This window comes from Phodopus roborovskii, unplaced genomic scaffold (genome assembly GCF_943737965.1).
Source record: "Phodopus roborovskii unplaced genomic scaffold, PHOROB, whole genome shotgun sequence".
In the NCBI taxonomy this organism is placed as follows: domain Eukaryota; kingdom Metazoa; phylum Chordata; class Mammalia; order Rodentia; family Cricetidae; genus Phodopus; species Phodopus roborovskii.
The window spans coordinates 35,153,285-35,170,542 of NW_026126410.1; the positions used below are offsets into that span (position 1 = coordinate 35,153,285).

General features: G+C 41.1%; 1 protein-coding gene across 1 annotated transcript; it reads left to right on the forward strand.

Moving 5' to 3' along the window:
• The first annotated feature begins 1,077 nt into the window (after positions 1-1,077).
• On the forward strand, positions 1,078-16,037 carry Znf622 (zinc finger protein 622). Its single transcript, XM_051182589.1, has 6 exons — positions 1,078-1,742; positions 3,621-3,869; positions 3,985-4,147; positions 8,327-8,436; positions 14,760-14,903; positions 15,778-16,037. Exons 1-6 carry the CDS (start codon positions 1,118-1,120, stop codon positions 15,903-15,905), a joined length of 1,419 nt encoding a protein of 472 aa, XP_051038546.1. The 5' UTR covers positions 1,078-1,117; the 3' UTR covers positions 15,906-16,037.
• Positions 16,038-17,258: the final 1,221 nt, after the last annotated feature.

Below are 17,258 nucleotides of genomic sequence, written 5' to 3' on the forward strand. Positions count from 1 at the left end.
ACCATGTTACTCTGGAAGGAATCCATAGCTCTTCAGTTTCTGTGGAAACACAAATAGAAATTCTTATCTCCATGATTGAATCAGGGAAAGATTGAATCAGGGTACAGTAGGGATAGATGCAGAGCCTTTAGACCCCTGAGAATGCTGGGTTTGAATCTTATTTAAAACCAAAAGAAAGCCACTTGATTTTGTGTAAAAAGGAACACGATTTAATTCTGATCTGCTTGAGCCAGACAGTGCAGATCAATCTGTAAAGTCTTTCAGATTCCTATTTTCCTACCTAACATATATATGAGGCTACATGGACAAACTGAGCACATGAAATGGGGCAATTCCGAACTGATACGGATTATTGCTGTTATACACACAGGATCTCCAAAACTTAGCACCAACGAAGGGGCGTAAAACGTCTCTCAAATTCTTTTAGCTTCTGGATGCTGAAATAGTATTTCAAGCATTCAAAAGCGATTTCACATAGTTTTACTTTTTGCGTGGCTACTTGCATTTAAACTTTCACACGACAGTGGCTAGGCTGTGCTTTTGGCATCTGGTAGGAAAACTTTTGCGCCCTCTGCTGCAAAGGCGGAGGCTTGGGTGTGGACTCTCCATGGTTTCTGGCCTCTGGGACTGCGGGCCAGGAGGCTCCGGAAGTCTCGCACGTTTGATCTCCCGGTCCAGAAGTGCAGGAGACAGTCCCCAGGGAACCCAGCTCAAGCTAGAGCCGCCCAGTGCAGCACCACCAGGCGCCCACGCCCTCCACTTTAACACGTCACAACCCAAAGGGCTAAACAGCGTTATCCCAAAGGGCTAAACAGCGTTATCCACACAGCGTAATCCAAAGGGCTAAACAGCGTTATCCGTAAGGAGGCAGGAGCAACCTCCAGACCACGCCTCTGAATGACAGGGCAGATCTCACATCACCGGGATAGAAACGCAGTTCCACCACCTTCCGGGGCGTGGCCGGGGAAGGGGCGGGACTTCCTGCCCAGCTGTGCTCTGGCTCACTAGGAAGTCGGAAGCCAGTGTGGATTTTGGTGGCTGTGGGCGTGGTCGTGTGGTGGGAGCTTGTGAGACTTAAAAACGCCGGTCCTCAGCTTCTCTTGCTTCGGGCCCCGCCATGGCGACGTACACCTGCATCACCTGCAGGGTGGCGTTTCTCGACGCCGAGGTGCAGCGGGCGCACTACAAGACGGACTGGCACCGCTACAATCTGCGGCGCAAGGTGGCCAGCATGGCCCCGGTGACGGCCGAAGGCTTCCAGGAGCGGGTGCGGGCGCAGCGGGCAGTGGCGGAGGAGGAGAGCAGGGGCACGGCCACCTACTGCACCGTGTGCAGCAAGAAATTTGCCACGTTCAACGCCTACGAGAACCACCTCAAGTCCCGGCGGCACGTGGAGCTGGAGAGGAAGGCGGTACAGGCCGTGAGCCGGCAAGTGGAGATGCTCAACGAGAAGAACCTGGAGAAGGGGCTGGGCGCCGACAGTGTGGACAAGGATGCCATGAACACGGCCATCCAGCAGGCCATCAAGGCCCAGCCGTCTACGTCTCCCAAGAAAGTGCCCTCTGGACCCACGGAGGCGTCCCCGAGGGCGGCAGGTGCGAGCGCGGCCAGACGGGGCGCGCAGGAGCGGGACCCGATGGAGAAGCCGCCCCGGCTGCAGTGGTTCGAGCAGCAGGCGAAGAAGTTAGCGAAGCAGCAGTTGGAGGAGAGTGAGCATGAGGATGAAGAGGAGGACGAGGAAGGTAATGACTCGGTCCGGGTTGGGGTGAGGCACCGGGTCCCCGGACGCTTGCAGTTGGAGATTGAGGGCTGGGTCTGTTTTAGGGATGCCGCCTTTCTAGGGGTTGAACTGAGCCCCGCGCGCGACCGGGAGGCACCCCCACCGAGCCCCTGCCTGTCCTTACTACTTTGTTTTTAAGCTTTGCGACAGGGTCTCACTGGTTCCTAGGTCGGCCTTCTAACCTCTTACCTCAGCCTTCACGGGAGCTGGGGTTATAGGCCCACGGCATCCTTGCTGGATTTAAGGTTGCTGATCTAATTTAATTTACATGGTCTAAATATTTGACTTCAGAGTTTATGGTTGTCCTCAGCCCCACCAAACTTTGGGTGGACCTGAGGGGAAGAGTGTTTAGTGATTGTTTAAACGTCTTAATTATGGACAAAGCAGGCTTTACTCTCTTTTTTTTTTTTAATTCGCATTAAGTTTACTTTATGCGTTTTGAAGGAAATAGCATGTATTCGCTGTATAAAATGATGGGTTTCATTAGGACATTTTCGATTGTTTAAAGGTGTTTAAATGCCTCACTAACCTGCATCCCCAAAGGAAATTTTGTCTGTCTGCTTCTCTGTTGTGGATTCGGAGCCTAAAGCATTGACTGAAAAAAGAATAAAAACAGAGCTACTTTATAAACGTAGAATATGCTCCTTCTAGTTCGGATGAGGAATGTCACACCTGTGCACACAAGACATGATTGGCATACGGCTATAGAAGTTGTAATTGTCGTGGCTTCTGAGGATTTTGCATTCAGCTTAGTTAACACCATTTAACTTAGTTGATTCAAACCGAGTGAGGGGGTCAAACTGCCTGCAAGTCTGAAAAGTGGGGGCTCCAGCCAGCAAGAAGGCTCTTTTACTTTATGAGGTGTTTATTTCTTCACCCCCCACAGCATATTAATACTGAAAGTTTGTGTTCAGTCTCAGTCTGTTTATGCTTCTATAACAAAATCTCCCCCCCTTTTTTTTTTTATTATTAACTTTTTTGTTTGTTTTGTTTTTTTCAGAGACAGGGTTTCTCTGTGGCTTTGGAGACTGTCCTGGAACTAGCTCTTTTAGACCAGGCTGATCTCAACTCACAGAGATCTGCCTGCCTCAGCTTCCAGAGTGCTGGGATTAAAGCCATGTGCCACCAATGCCCGGCTATTAAAAAAAAAAATCTTAAGTCTGGTAATTTATAAACAACACAAACTTATTTTGTGCTGCTGGCAGCTTGACTGTCTGGTGAGGGCCTGTTCTGTGGATGAGGTATTTTTCTGAGACTTTGTCTACATGATGGAAAAGGCAGAGAAGTCTAGATTGTGTATTGATGGAGGATGAGCAAAAAGCAAATAAAAAGGAGGTGAGCTAGTTTACTTAAGTCCTTTCTTAGGCTATCAGTCCATTCACGAGGGCTTCTAGAGGTCCCACCCATCACATTGGTGATTAAGTTGAACTTAGGGCACATACACTCATACTACAGCATTTCATATAACACATCTGACATCTGCACATACCATAGTATACATGTAAGTGTTCCTGTGAAGTGGAAATGATCGATACTGTTATTCAAGCAGATAGGAATTCATTTGACTCTCTGTCTAGTACTGGGCCAGGCACTGTGAGGCATAGGGAGGAAGTTAGAGACTTCAAGGAGCTTATCATGTGCTGGAAAAGAAAGATTAAAAGTTTGTTACTGTCCAAACTTGTCTGAGGGTAAATAAATGTCTAAAATTGAGGTCTTGAAAGAGAATTTGGCTTCAGGGGGACAGGCAGATTATATTATGTCAAGAAGCAACATGGTGTCTTCAGTTGTGTTTACTATATTTTTAAAAGTAAATTTGTTTTTCAAAACTTCTGGCTTGAAGATTGGGAAGATATTGATTCAGATGATGGATTGGAATATGAGAGCCCTGAAGTGGAGGACCAGGATGCAGAAGACGCAGATGCTGGGGAGAGCCCACCCTTAGGTGCCATCCCAATAACAGACTGCTTATTTTGTTCTCATCACTCAAGCTCCCTCATGAAGAATGTGGCTCATATGACTAAAATCCACAGCTTCTTTATTCCTGATTTAGAATACCTTTCAGATCTGAAAGGGCTGATTAAATATTTGGGTGAGTACAGCTGTTTTGCTCTAGATAAAGAAAGGTTTTTCAATTTGAGAATAGTGAGACTTAACCTGACTTCAGAAGATTGATTTCATATTTTTCCCTTAAATTTTATGACCAGGAGAGAAAGTTGGTGTTGGCAAGATTTGCTTGTGGTGCAATGAGAAAGGGAGATCCTTCTACTCCACAGAAGCTGTACAGGCCCACATGAATGACAAAAGCCACTGCAAGCTCTTCACAGATGGCGATGCTGCTTTGGAGTTTGCAGACTTCTATGATTTTAGGTAAGACTGGAGTTTGTGAAGTGCATTGAGGTCATGCTTGTACTAAATTGCCGCCCCTTCTGAAAATGAGTTGAGCTCATCATGCAGTGAGTTGTGACATTCACACTTAGCTTTGCTCAATATATTCTTAACCCTTATTACACATATCTACGCTAACAAGCTAACTTGAACACCTCTAGAAAAATGTAGCTCTCTAGCCCAAAGTGAGTACGAATGACTTGGTTTTGTTCTTTGTGATTGAGTGTTCAGAACTTTAATTTTATTTATTACCTAGTGACCAGACATACCAAAAATTCGGTTTCACACTTTGGGCTCATTGAGAGACTTTGAGTCAAAGACTGCTACTAAGGAAATTGAACTGTTTGATTCTTTATGCCAGGTCCTGACATTTGGGTAGTGAGATTATTTCATAAATAGTTCAACTCTAACTGAGTAGAGCATATGTATGCAACAAGCATGTTAGGTGTTCCTGAATAATTAGTTTCTTTGGTCACATTTCTGTAATATAGCATAGTAGTGTATGGACAGGTATGTGTAAATACCACACCAAGCAGCCACACACAGCCCAAGTGATACAGATGGTCAGGAAAATTAATAATCTTTTAGAACTTTTTTACCCTCTCTTCCTGATTTCATAGTTTGCAATTGAAGGTAGCTGTTGGATGGTGTAATTGGAAGGTTATCTGTATTAGCAGTATAGAAGACAGATTTGACTTTCTGCTAGAGATAGAAAGCAACTTCCCTAAGCAATAGATATTTGTCCCTCTCTTAAGTTCCTACCAGACAGCAATGTGTTTGACCTTTAGACTGATTGTCTAATTGGCAGTTGGCTAAGCAAATACCAGAGATTAGGTTGGTCAACTTGGTAACTGGCTTGAAATATTGAAGTATAGACATTCTGATTTCTTTATCTCCATCTGCTTCTTGTATATTTAGGTTCCTACTTGGTTTTGTAGATTTCAGTAACCTCCTACAGGCTATCGCTTTCAATGTATATTTCTAATGCAACCTCCTCAACTTCAAACTTAGAAGATCCTTTAACTTTTTTTTTTTCTTTTTGGTTTTTCATGACAGGGTTTCTCCATAGCTGGCCTGGAGCTCACAGAGATCCACCTGCCTCTGCCTCCCCAGTGCTGAGATTAAAGGTATACCTGGCTTCCCTTTAATATTTGTCTTGAGTTCTGCTATAAAACCTAACATAGTCCACCTTATGTAAACGGTAATTCTTTCCTTCCTAGTATGTAAGCCAATGATTTTCAGTCATGCTTGGTATTTTATTTTGTGCCTGCATTAATTCTTTAATCAGATCCTGTCACACATACTGAAGGTGTGCTTTTCATTTCCTCCAGTGGCCAGGTCTAGGTTACCATCCACTGTCATTGCATTTTGTTTCCTGTCCGATCTTTCTTTGTATCCTCACCACCTCCTGTGTTACATTCTCAAAGCTGGCTTAAGAAATCCTTTTACAGCCTTAAGTAAGATTACAGATTACATGCTACTCAGAATTGTTCAAAGGCTTTCCTTCTTCCTTAAAGCAACAGCCAGAATTTGATGGCCTACAGGGTCCTGGTGTTCTAGCTGTGAGTTTGCAGTTTGGATGCCTGGGTTTTGTTTTGTTTTCATGTTTTGTTTTTTGTTTTTTTGTTTTTTTTTTTTCTTTTCTAATAGATATTAAGGATGTGAATCTCAGAGTTTCCGCACTTAGCTTTAGCTCAGAGAGGCCAGTGACTTGTGTCCTCATTTCCTGAAGGATTCAAATAAATTTTACCTTGCCATTATGACCTTCCATGACTGCCCTTCATAAAACAGCAATGCTTATCTAATCATTTTTATCCCTTATTACCCTCATAGCCCTTACTACCATTTCATGCAATATGTATTATTGCTGTTGTCTTTTCTTGATGGGATAGTTCATTCTGTTGCAGTGCTATTGTTTACCAATGTGTTGCTAGGATTTAAAGTTGATTACTGATGCAAATGGTTAAAGAGTTTCTTGGCTGTGGATGGCTCAGGAGGAAAGCTCTTGGCTAGCTTGTTCAAGATCCTCAGTTTGTTCTGCAGTACTAACAGAAGCAAACATCTCAACACAGAATAGCATTTTCTTTGAATTTTTTTTTTTTTTTTTTTGCTGGACTTGATGTACTCCTTTGGCTCCAAAAAGATTTGGTGGTATGAGCCTTTATAAAAGTAAACATTAAATAATTTATTTGCCCGCTAAAGCAAAAGTTGATAATGTTTAGTAAGAAACGTTGGAAAGTAGAAAATATTTACAAGCAAGGCTAGCATTAATTGAGTACTTACTACCTGCCAGGCATTGTTCTTATAAGTTCTTTGTGTGGATTTACTAGCCTAAAAAAATGAGCAAATTATGATTCCGCCCTTACAAGATAGTTTTAGTCTTGAACTTGATATTTTTCTTGAGTATATTTTCAGGAATTAGCCATACATCCATATATAGGTAAATTTTGTCTGTATTTTAAATTTTATTGAAGGTTGGATCACATGTTTTTGAACTTTATAGAAACAGAATAGCAAAGAATATACCCTTTTGGGTCTGGCATCTTTTATTCAACTTTTCATTTGGGAAAACTCATCAATTCTGTTTTGCTTTGTTTTTGTTTTTAAATTTTTTTCCTTCAGATTTGTTTTTATGTGTATGAGTGTTTTAGCTGCATGTTTGTCTGCATCATATATGTCCTGTGCCCAGTGCTTGCAGAAGTCAGAAGAAGGGGGCTCATATCCCCTGGAACTATAGTTATGGATATTTGTGAGCCATAATGTTGGTGCTGGGAATCGAACCTGGGTCCTGTGCAAAAACAAGTGTGTTCTTACCCATTGAGCCATCTGTACAGACTCACTCTGTTTTATATAGTTGTACAGAAAATTTTTGTTCTAGAAGTAATGCTGCTTTGCCAGCCTGTTACCATTTGTAAATGCACATATCTTATCTACAATGTATATGCGTATGAGTTAGGTCATAGGAGATGCACGCGCGTGCGCGCGCGTGCACACACACACGCACATGCGAGTTCAATTTCAGAAGAAACTGTTGGATTTTTTTTCAAAGTGATCTCTGTAGTACCACCATTAGTGAGAGCAAATTTTTCTTTTTTATCCATATGGCTGAATATATAGTAGTTTTACTTTGTATTTTATTATGACCATTGTAATTATGAACCATTTACATATTGATTAGCTACTTGGAAGTATTTTTGTTTCTGATTTAGTCTTTTATCTATTTTTTTTATTGGGTTGTCTAGCTGTTAATATTTCAATGTGTTTGTTCAGTTATTTTTTTTAACTAAAGTTTATTATTATTATTATTATTTTTTTTGCTTGTGTGTTGCATGTGTTAAATATGTGCCTATACGCACATGCCATGTGAAGATCAGAGTTGGTGTTGGATGTCTTTCTTGATCATGCTCCACCTTATTTTTTTGAGACAGAGCCTCACTGGGTCCTGGAGCCCAGTTCAGCTAGAAGGCTGGCCAGCAAGCTCCTTAGATACTGTTGTTTCCACCCCTAGGCAGCCATTGCTGTGCTCTGCTTTTATGTGGGTGCTGGAAATCGACTCTGGTCTGGTTGCCTTGCAGGTACTTTACCCATTGAGCCATCTCCCTATCCCTTTTTAGTTATTTTTCTTAAGTCCATTTAAATAGGAAATTTTGGATATATTTAGAAACAAATTCTTCTAGAACTACACTGTACAATGTGGTAATTAGTAGGCATGTCTTTGTGGCTACTTAAATGAAATAAAAGATATTAAAAATTCAGTGCTTTAGTCAGATTATCTGTATTTGAGAAAGTTCAGTATTTGAAAGCCCTGTATATCTAAAGTTAACATGGGCAACAGGTAGACATGTGTCTTTCTGTCATCATCACAATTCTGTAGGACTGCAGTCTTCTAGAACTTGTTTCTTCTGTGATTAATCGGACTATAACTTCATGTCCAGCTCTGTGTTCATGGCTTCTGCATTTGGTAACCTTTCTAGAGAGAGGAAAACCATCCTCTTAAGGGTCATTTGGTCACATTTGTTGCAGAGAAATTCTAACAGCAGTAGTTTTATCCCTCAGTCCTTTCAGTGGGATTCCCTGAAGCTGGTGGTAGTTTTGCTCCATTTGCGAATGCAGATGTCTATTCATTCAAGTGTGTTTATTAGGATTCTTTGGTTGTTACAGGAGTAGCTACCCAGATTACAAGGAGGGGCAGGACCCTGACGAGATGGAGTTGTTCTCAGAAAAGACCTTGGAATGTGACGATGAAACCATGGAGCTGATACTTCCTTCTGGTAAGTGTATTTGTCAGCAGAAATAGCTTACCTCCTGTGTGTTGTGGAAGAAATGTGTCTTTCAAGTACTTATGAACTTTAAAATCAGCTACTTAGCTCTGAGTTGGCTGTTTCATTTAAAGTGGGTTATTGTTTGTTTTTCCTTGTTTAGAATATTTCCAGGTTTAGAATATTTTTTTCTAAGTATTTCATTAATTTTTTTTTTTAAATGTAGTAGACTGATAAATCCCTTGCCCTGCCTCCCTTCTGTGTATATGTATGTGTATGTCTTTTTCCTGGTGTCTGGTCTATGTGTATACATGTACATGTATTGGTCAGAGGTCAGTGTTGGGCATCTTCCTGAGTTGCTCTCCTTATTTGGCAGTTTTTCACTGAAGCTATAGCTCACCACTTTGGCTAGACTGGCCAGTGAGTTCCAGCGATCCACTCTTCTAACTCTGGGGTTGTAGATGTGGACCAACATTCCCAGCTTTGTACTTAGGTTCTGCATGTCTGAATTCAGGTCCTAATGCTTACATGACAAGCACTTTATCAACTAAGCCATCCCCCTAGGCTTTCTCCCTGCTTTCCTTGATGCTCCTCTCCCTCTTGACCTGGTTCCTCTGTTGCCTGTGTCCTTGCATAGCTCAGGCTTCCTGTTAGTTACCTTTGCATAGCTGTGACCAAAAAATATGGCTTCAATGAAGGGTTTATCTTGGTTGATGGTTTCAGAAGATTCAGTCCATGATCATCTAGTCCCGTGCATTTGGGTAAAAATCTATGGGCTGTTGGACCATGTGGTAGAGGAGACTGCCTCATCACAAATAGTGAGGCAAAAGGAGTAGGGATGAAATAGCCTCCAGGGAGCTGGCTCCAGGGATCTACTCTGCCAAGGAGGTCCTTCTCCTTAAATTTCCAGTTTTTCCAGGTGTGGGTCAACTTGAACATAGTGGAAGGATCTCATAGTCAAACTGTGTAGTAGGCTTCCAAAATAGTTTGACAAGTTGATATTTGACTAACAGCGCCTGGGTTGCCTATCTCTAGTAGTTGGAGAAGAGGCATGGAGAATGAATTCTGCCTCCTCCCTTGAAAAATAATAGGACTCATTGTAGGAATTTATCTCAGGAATGAGAGGATAAAGGGGTTGTGAATATGAGAGGCATCCACTGTTGTCTATTGTATAGAAAGGAAGAAATGTGGCAGTTAATTGGTAAGAATGGAGGAGATATGGGGGGGGGCATGGTTTGAAATGAAAGAGAAGGGAATGTAGAGATGATAGTAAAATAGTAACAGATACATGGTGTTTACTGAGTACACAGCATATTCAGGCTTTACAGCAGCCATATAAACTCAATTCTCTTCATCTGGCATATGAAGCTAGCATATGTTTGAACAACTTATCCAGGACCCCACTACACTGGGTAAGGAGTTTTGTAGTCATAGCACAGCAGTAGTGGCAGCCTCCATGCCAATGAAGGTGTCTGAACCATTCTATGTGCTGAAAGTCTTGCTTCCTATTATTTAGCTTTACCTATGCAGCTAAACACAGCTAGTATCACTGTGTCATACAGAGAGCTGTCATTAACTCAGAATAATAACCTTCAGTGCCTAGCCCAGAGAGGATGTCTTGAAGGTAAAATTCTTCATAGGTGGTAAGGAAGTTTTATTGTGATGTATTGTAGCCTATGCAATTCACAGTGGTCAGGACTTGTGGGAACTCAAGGACTCTAGACACTCAGAGCGACATCGAAGGAGCCTGCATGGGACCCACCTAAGCCTCTTTTATGTGTGTGATAGTTGTGTAGCTTGGTGTGTCTGTGGGCCCCCTAGCAGTGAGATGAGGGCCTGTCCTTCCCTGGTGCTTGAGCTGGCTTTTGTGGGAACCTGTTCCTCATGCTGGGTTGCCTTGCCCAGCCTTGATGCAGAGGGAGGAGCTTGGTCCTGTCTCCATGCTTTATTGATGCCCATGGGAGGCCTATCCCTTTCAGATGAAAGAGAGGTGGAGGAGTGGATTGGGAGGGGGGTGTAGAGGTGAGGTGGGGAGGGAATAGGAGGAGAGGAGGGAGGGGAAACTGCAGTCAGGATGTAAAATTTAAAAAAAATTCACAGTTGTAAAAAGGTGAATATAATCTCTCTTTCTCCTCTCTCTCCCATCCACCCATACACACACCAAAAACCAAGAAACCTAGCTTTTAGAGGATGAGAAATTCCTCCAATCTTTTGTGTCTATGAGAATCGAAGGTATTTGGAGAAAAGCACTGCCATGTCCCGGTTATTCTAGAACTAGGTTAGTATACTGTATTTATTAAATGTTAGAATTGAGAGCAGTGTTTGATTGTGGAACACTGTAATGCTGACTTCACTTTGTATCTGCTTTGGTACATGTTATTACACAGACATTAATAACAGGCATATCCTATTTGAGAATCACACTTATCTGGACTTTATATTTTTGAGAATTGGTAAGGAATATTTAATTATGTAGAAAACACAGTGAAGGCCTCAAATTGGTATCTTTTTAGCAAACTTCTTTTCCCACTCGGATAATTGAGTCCTAAATGTCTTTTGAGTACTTTTCTCCTGAGGCATTTGTCTGTGTCACAGTTTTCATCTGACCATCATCTGTCTGGTTTCTTTATAACCACCAGCACCTTCTGTCTAAAACAGGAGTGTATTTTCTTTACCCTCTGTGGTTCCTCACAGGGAGCCATTGCTCTCAAGGTATTTTATGAGTATATGGGCCCTCTTGCCATACACTCCTCTCCTCTGGGTCTCTATGAGTGGTGCCTCTGGTACTCTACCACAAGGCTCATCTTGGTTTTACCCCTCAGGAGATTATCCCTGAACCTCTCCTCTGCTCCTAGAATACTTGTGTTTCTGTCTGATAATTTGTTTACTCCTTTGTAAATGTTGTCTTGCTTGTCTGTCTCTTCCCTCATTACCCTTTAAAGACATGCTTTTATTTTAAGTGGGTACATACTAATTTTACCTACCTATGAGATACAAAGTGGCATCTCAGTGCCACATATAACATATAATGATTTTGCCACGGTGGCTAGCGTATTTATCATCTCATACATAGTGTTTTTGTTGGGAATACTCAAATTCTCCCTGTTGGCACCTTTGAAATAATTGTCCTCCATCATCGTTTAGGCACAGACATACAGAGCTCTAAAACTGAAGGGATTCCTCCTCTCCAACCTCCCATTACTTCAGAGAACAGACTGCCCTGTCTCTTTCTTTATCTTAGTACTGGACTCAGGCACATAACAACAGGTTAAATATGTTGACTGAGGGGATGGAAATGACTTTCAAAAGGAAGGCAGACCTGGTCCCTTGGGTCCTGTAGGAGGAAAACAGTGAGAAGAAATGAAAGGGAAGGAAAAAGTGAGCAGAGGAGGCTTGAAGGAACTTGGAATCATACTTGATTACAGGGTTAAAACAATTCAGAAAATAGAAATCTCTGAACAAGCATTATATAAAAATGTAGTGGCAGCAGGAGGATGAGCTAATTATTTCTGCACAAACGACCTTGGAAGCTCCGGGTGTGTTCACTCGTGTGCTTGCTTGGGTTAGCGTGGGTGTTAGTGTAAAGCGAATTTGGGAAGGATCATACACCTAAGAGTTTGCTTTAAACTGGCTTCCAAAGCATCAACAATTGTGGTCCCTGAAGAAGAGATAGATATTTAGTTATTATTTCATAAAATCAGCTAGATGATTCCAAAGACAATGGAAAAATACCCAGTAGAGGGCGCTCTGAGCATTTCTCTGGAAGACTGAAGTAATTCCTTCATTACTCTTCAGTTCATATGGAGGAAATTGGTGTGAAAATACATTGATTTATTTGCCAACAGGCCAGATGAAACTGTTGTTGTATCCATGAGAAATGCACAATTAATTTTAGGAAGATACTCTAGTATGTAATATCAGTTGCATGGGCTGGCTGTTTTGCAGGAATGGGCAGTTTCATAAGCCCATAAGAAGTTTCATAAGTTAGGCATAACTGTCATTATTGGGCAGTCATAGTGTTCTATAGCTAATTTGTTCTTCAAGGGCCTTCAGGTTGAGCTGCTCTAGCACTTTATATGATGTTAATGCCAAGTTCTAACTGTAACTGACAGCACAGGCAGCTCACTTCTGCCAGTTCTCAGAAGCTGTCAGATGCATTTCCAAGTGTTGCCTATGAAGATGCATTTTTATTTTCTATATACTAATTACCAATCTTAGTATTTACTTAGGTATAAATCACCCTGACCTAACATTTTAATTTGGAAATCCCACTAAATAATGCTGAGATTTTTTGAGAGGACCTTCATTTACATATGAATCTTTTCCCGTTAGATTCATCTCACATGGGCATTCATTAATGTTTTCCAGAGTTGAGGCACAGGTGCCGTAAAAATGCTTAAAGCATCAAACAGCTGGGTTCAGAGAGATAGATACCTTTTACCCCTCCATACTGGTATCCGAAGACCATGAGATTGAATTTGAAGGTTCCTTTTGTCATTACCTGAGTCTGATTACAAAACATTATATCTGGGTGGCAAGGTAATATTTTCCAAGTGCTATGCCAGGTGCAGGAACTCAAAATAACGTGGCACATTTTTTCCATGTAAATCCAGACATAGATACTAAAGTCGGATAAAGCCTTCTAAAGCTTATGTGATAGACTGTTCATGCTTGCTAATTTGACAATGGTAAATTGACAACTACTCTAAGAACTATACACAGGATTTTACCCATCCATTGTTAGTTTATTTACAATGGGAATGGCTATTTCATGTCTTGTGTATATGTTAAATATCCTGTGTGTTTCTACTTGGAAAGTTACTTGGTTGCTTATGTCCTAATTAATATTCTTCTAAAGCACATAGCTTGCTTTTATTAGTAAATCCATAGGCCATGTGGATGCCACTGGCCTAGGGACAGTCTCTCATGGTAATAAGGGTAAATCACCTTTTGAAAACCATCCCACTTATGGTGCCTAGAGTTAGCTATCTCAGAAGTTTGTCTTATTTCTTAGTTTCCCTACTCTGAAGCCATATAATTTGGTAAATATTTTCTTGTTAATAGTCAGAAAGCAATAGCTTAGGCATTGTGTGCCACTCTGTCTCTACTAGCTATTTAAGTCAGCTTTGTAGCACCAGGGCTGCTAAAGACATGGATGGGAATGTTCCATGAAAACTTACAGACTGGTGGAATGGATTTAACCCTCCAGGAGTTTGTTAACCCTTGATTATATCTTACATACCTTTTAACTAGGAACCTCGAATTTTTCCTCTAATAACTAACTTCTTATGTTGGAATTTTATTAGTCTAATTATAGAAGTTCTAGACTTTACATGGATAATGCCTTTGTCCCTTAGTTTCTAATTTGACATTTATGTTCTCTTTTCTTTGTTTTAGAATTTTATATACTATTATTGTGTGGGGGGGGCTGTGTGTGTATGCATGTACCATGATACATATGGTAAGGCCAGAGGACAACTCTAAGGGGTTGATTTTTCTCTACCCATCTTAACGTGGTTTCTGGGGATTGAACTCAGGTTGCTGGGTCAGCACCTGCTGAGCCATCTTTCTGTCCCTCTTTTTTGCTGAATTTATTATTACACAGTTGATGTCAGGTCTATGCAGTGATATATACAACCATGTGTTGTAATGGCATCAAAATACATTGGAAATTAAAATTAAGAATTCATTTCTCAAAGCTTGATTGATTTATTCTGTTTTGCTTGGTTTCTCTAAATAATCTCAGGCTTGGAAGATAATTTAGCTTAATCATCTTTGAGGTAGCCAGGTGGTTCCCATTTAGGAAGGAGCATTTCAGCTTTGTCAATATGGCTTTACTGTTGGTGGTCTGCCTCTGAACCTTACTATGTTCAGTAGCATCTCTGTCCTCAGCCACTAGATGCCAGTAGCACTCCAGCTGTAACAATATGATGTCTACAGCAGTGTCAGATGTCTTTGTGGGGTAAAATTCACTCCTGTTGGAGGACCAACCCCTGGAATGGAAAACTGAACCAGAGAAAAGATGGTTTTGTTTTTGTTCTGCCCTGACTGTGGCTTGTAGACCTAAGGTCAGGGCTCTTCCTTGCTTGATCTTCTTTCTCTTAGGAATTTTTAGCCTTTATCTCTTTATTTTATTTATTTATTTATTTATTTATTTTTTAATGCTGGTCTATTTTTCTCTAGTAGATAAACACTGTCCTGATTACATGTGTCTTTCTACTAGATTTCTTAAGGCTTTGATGCCCTTGAATTCTTTTGGGAAGCCTTTGGCTTATAGCTCTGACTTGAAGGAACTGTACAATTCAGTATGTCAATGTTACTATTTTGAAAAACAGGTGCCAGAGTGGGTCATCGCTCCTTGATGAGATACTACAAACAACGATTTGGCTTGCCAAGAGCTGTGACAGTTGCTAGAAACCAGAAGGCTGTGGGCAGGGTACTCCAGCAATACCGAGCCCTGGGATGGACAGGCAGCACAGGTACCTCAATACCTACATCCATGGATTTCATGGCCTTGGGTGACATACTATCATTTGTGTTGTACTGGGTCTTCTCCAAGGGAAGGTTGACTTCTTAGCTCTGGGACTTCCATTACCACGGGATACTTAGGGCAATAAGTCCAAGACATACATACATACATACATAATTAATAAGTCCAAGACATATTAAATATATATTTAATATTCTAATATCTTAGTGGTTAATAGCTTGAGCAATGGAGTCTACATGACATGTGTAGTCACATGTTATAAACTCTTGTGTCATGGACATTATTAAATTCCAGTTTCTATTTATTCATTTATACAAGGGAAATGATTAATAGAACCCACCTTAGAGTTGATGAGCTCGACTGTTATGATGACTGTGTGATGTGATGTAGTACGTGTAGTGCATGTACTACAGGTTTGTCACCAGCCCTCTGGCCATTTTCCCCAATAGAAGTAGATTGAAATGAGTAAAGCTGACAGCTGAAGTTATTTAGCTTTGAGACCACAGTGTACTATTACTTCACTCTTATAATATGCTGTACAGAGTTGTCTTCTTGCTCTTTTGGGACATAACAGTCTAGGTGAGGGTGGTGAAGATAAGAGGACGGGCTTTCTGATGTTCTGGAAAGCTCTGGTGCTTAAAACCAATGGAAACTCCACAAAGTTCTGATACATAGTCCTGGGTTGCACGTAGATCTCTGAGCTCCATTGCTTAGAACCCCCATATTGGCGTCTGTCTTTAAATATAAGAGCTCACTTACCCTAATCCAACTTTGGAAATTCTCTACAAAGATTTGTAGAGAATTTTTTTTCTAATGACAAATAGGAGACCCTTGCTTCATTTCTTACCTCCTTCCAACCACAGGAGCAGCTCTCATGCGTGAGCGGGACATGCAGTATGTCCAAAGGATGAAATCCAAATGGATGCTGAAGATGGGAATGAAGAACAATGCCACTAAGCAGATGCACTTTAGGGCCCAAGTGCTATTCTGAGAGGCTGAGACTGAGAGATGTATCTCTCACCACACTTTCCTCCTTGTTGGAGGACCAGTGAAGCCAGATTGTGGAATGGATCTGTTGCTGTTATTTCATTTGTTCTGATCTAATAAAGTCAGAATCATGTTAGTCTTCAGTTGTCATTTTTGAGCAGTGTTTAAAGCTTTTAAGTGGTGACGTGTTTGCTGGGCTCTAAGACCTACATCGCTGCCTGACAGGTGCTTTATTGCCTCAGCTTTCAAATGCTTTCTGGCTGTCAGTGTAATGTGGGAAACATAAGTGATTTGTCTGCTCCAAAATTAGTTTACATTTTAGTATAACTCACCACATAATGTCACAGAGACCTAAGTCAGGGACTTTAAGGCTTACATAGGAGCAAAATTGTGTGTCACTCATGAATGTGTTTGACTTAGGCAGTAGTCCATGTCTCTGGGCATGGAGATAAAATACAGTAAAGGAAAGACCATGTGAAGGGCTTGGTGTGAGGGTTTAAAAAAATAAATTTCTAAATAAGAACAAAGAATGCCAGTTTTTATGTAGTTTGTAGGATTACCTCACAGTTAAATCTATGCAGAGGTTCTTAATTTAGTTTGCTAGGAGAAGGCACTAATGATATATCGTCAGGGAACCTAAGCTCAATATCCCTTGAGCTACTTTGTGACTTTGAAAAGGTGATATGTCTTGAATCTAAATTGTTTTGGGTTCTTTCAATCTTTTTATCTCACAAGTTGTGAGGGCTCAATAAACCAGTGAAAACACCCATTCCATAGTAGGCTTCCCAGTAATAGGCTAAAGTATAGTCTCCTTCAATGTAAAAAGGGCCATACCCAGCCAAAGCCTTAGCTAGTTTCAGTACTCTAATGCTATGACTTAAGGATGCCAGTAGGCTGCAGTTGTCTGGATCTTTTGCTAAATGACCTTTTGCCAGTCTGTTTATTTTTAAACTTAGGGTATTGAGTTACATGCTCCTCAGGATACAGATTCATTAGCATTTAAGTAGAGAAAGGAGCTCTCTGCTTTGAATTTCCCTCTTTCCATTTTTTCTAGCATCCTTCCCACAGTACTCTGTCTCTTGGCATCTCTGACATGTACTGAAAACTATACCTTTGTAGTGTGTTTCAGGCGGTGTGTTTTTAATTTACATCCTACTGAATATGTGTACTAGTTCTGCTAGACCTCTTCTTGGTTTGTTTTCTTTCAGTGTGTCTAGTTCATTACTTCTGACTGTTACCTGGTGTTCTACTATGTTGTACTCACCTCCTTCTGCTAAACCAAAAACTGGTAGCTTGTACCTTCAGCTTGTACTTGGTTATATATACACACCTTTTTTTGGTCATCTTTCCTTTTTTC

Bases quoted from the DNA above. Each gene is read 5' to 3' on its own strand.
- Znf622 (XM_051182589.1), top strand. From the start codon at position 1,118: ATGGCGACGTACACCTGCATCACCTGCAGGGTGGCGTTTCTCGACGCC. The intron at 1,743-3,620 runs GTAATGACTCGG...TCTGGCTTGAAG, and splicing joins TGAAGAGGAGGACGAGGAAG to ATTGGGAAGATATTGATTCA. The intron at 3,870-3,984 runs GTGAGTACAGCT...TTTTATGACCAG, and splicing joins AGGGCTGATTAAATATTTGG to GAGAGAAAGTTGGTGTTGGC.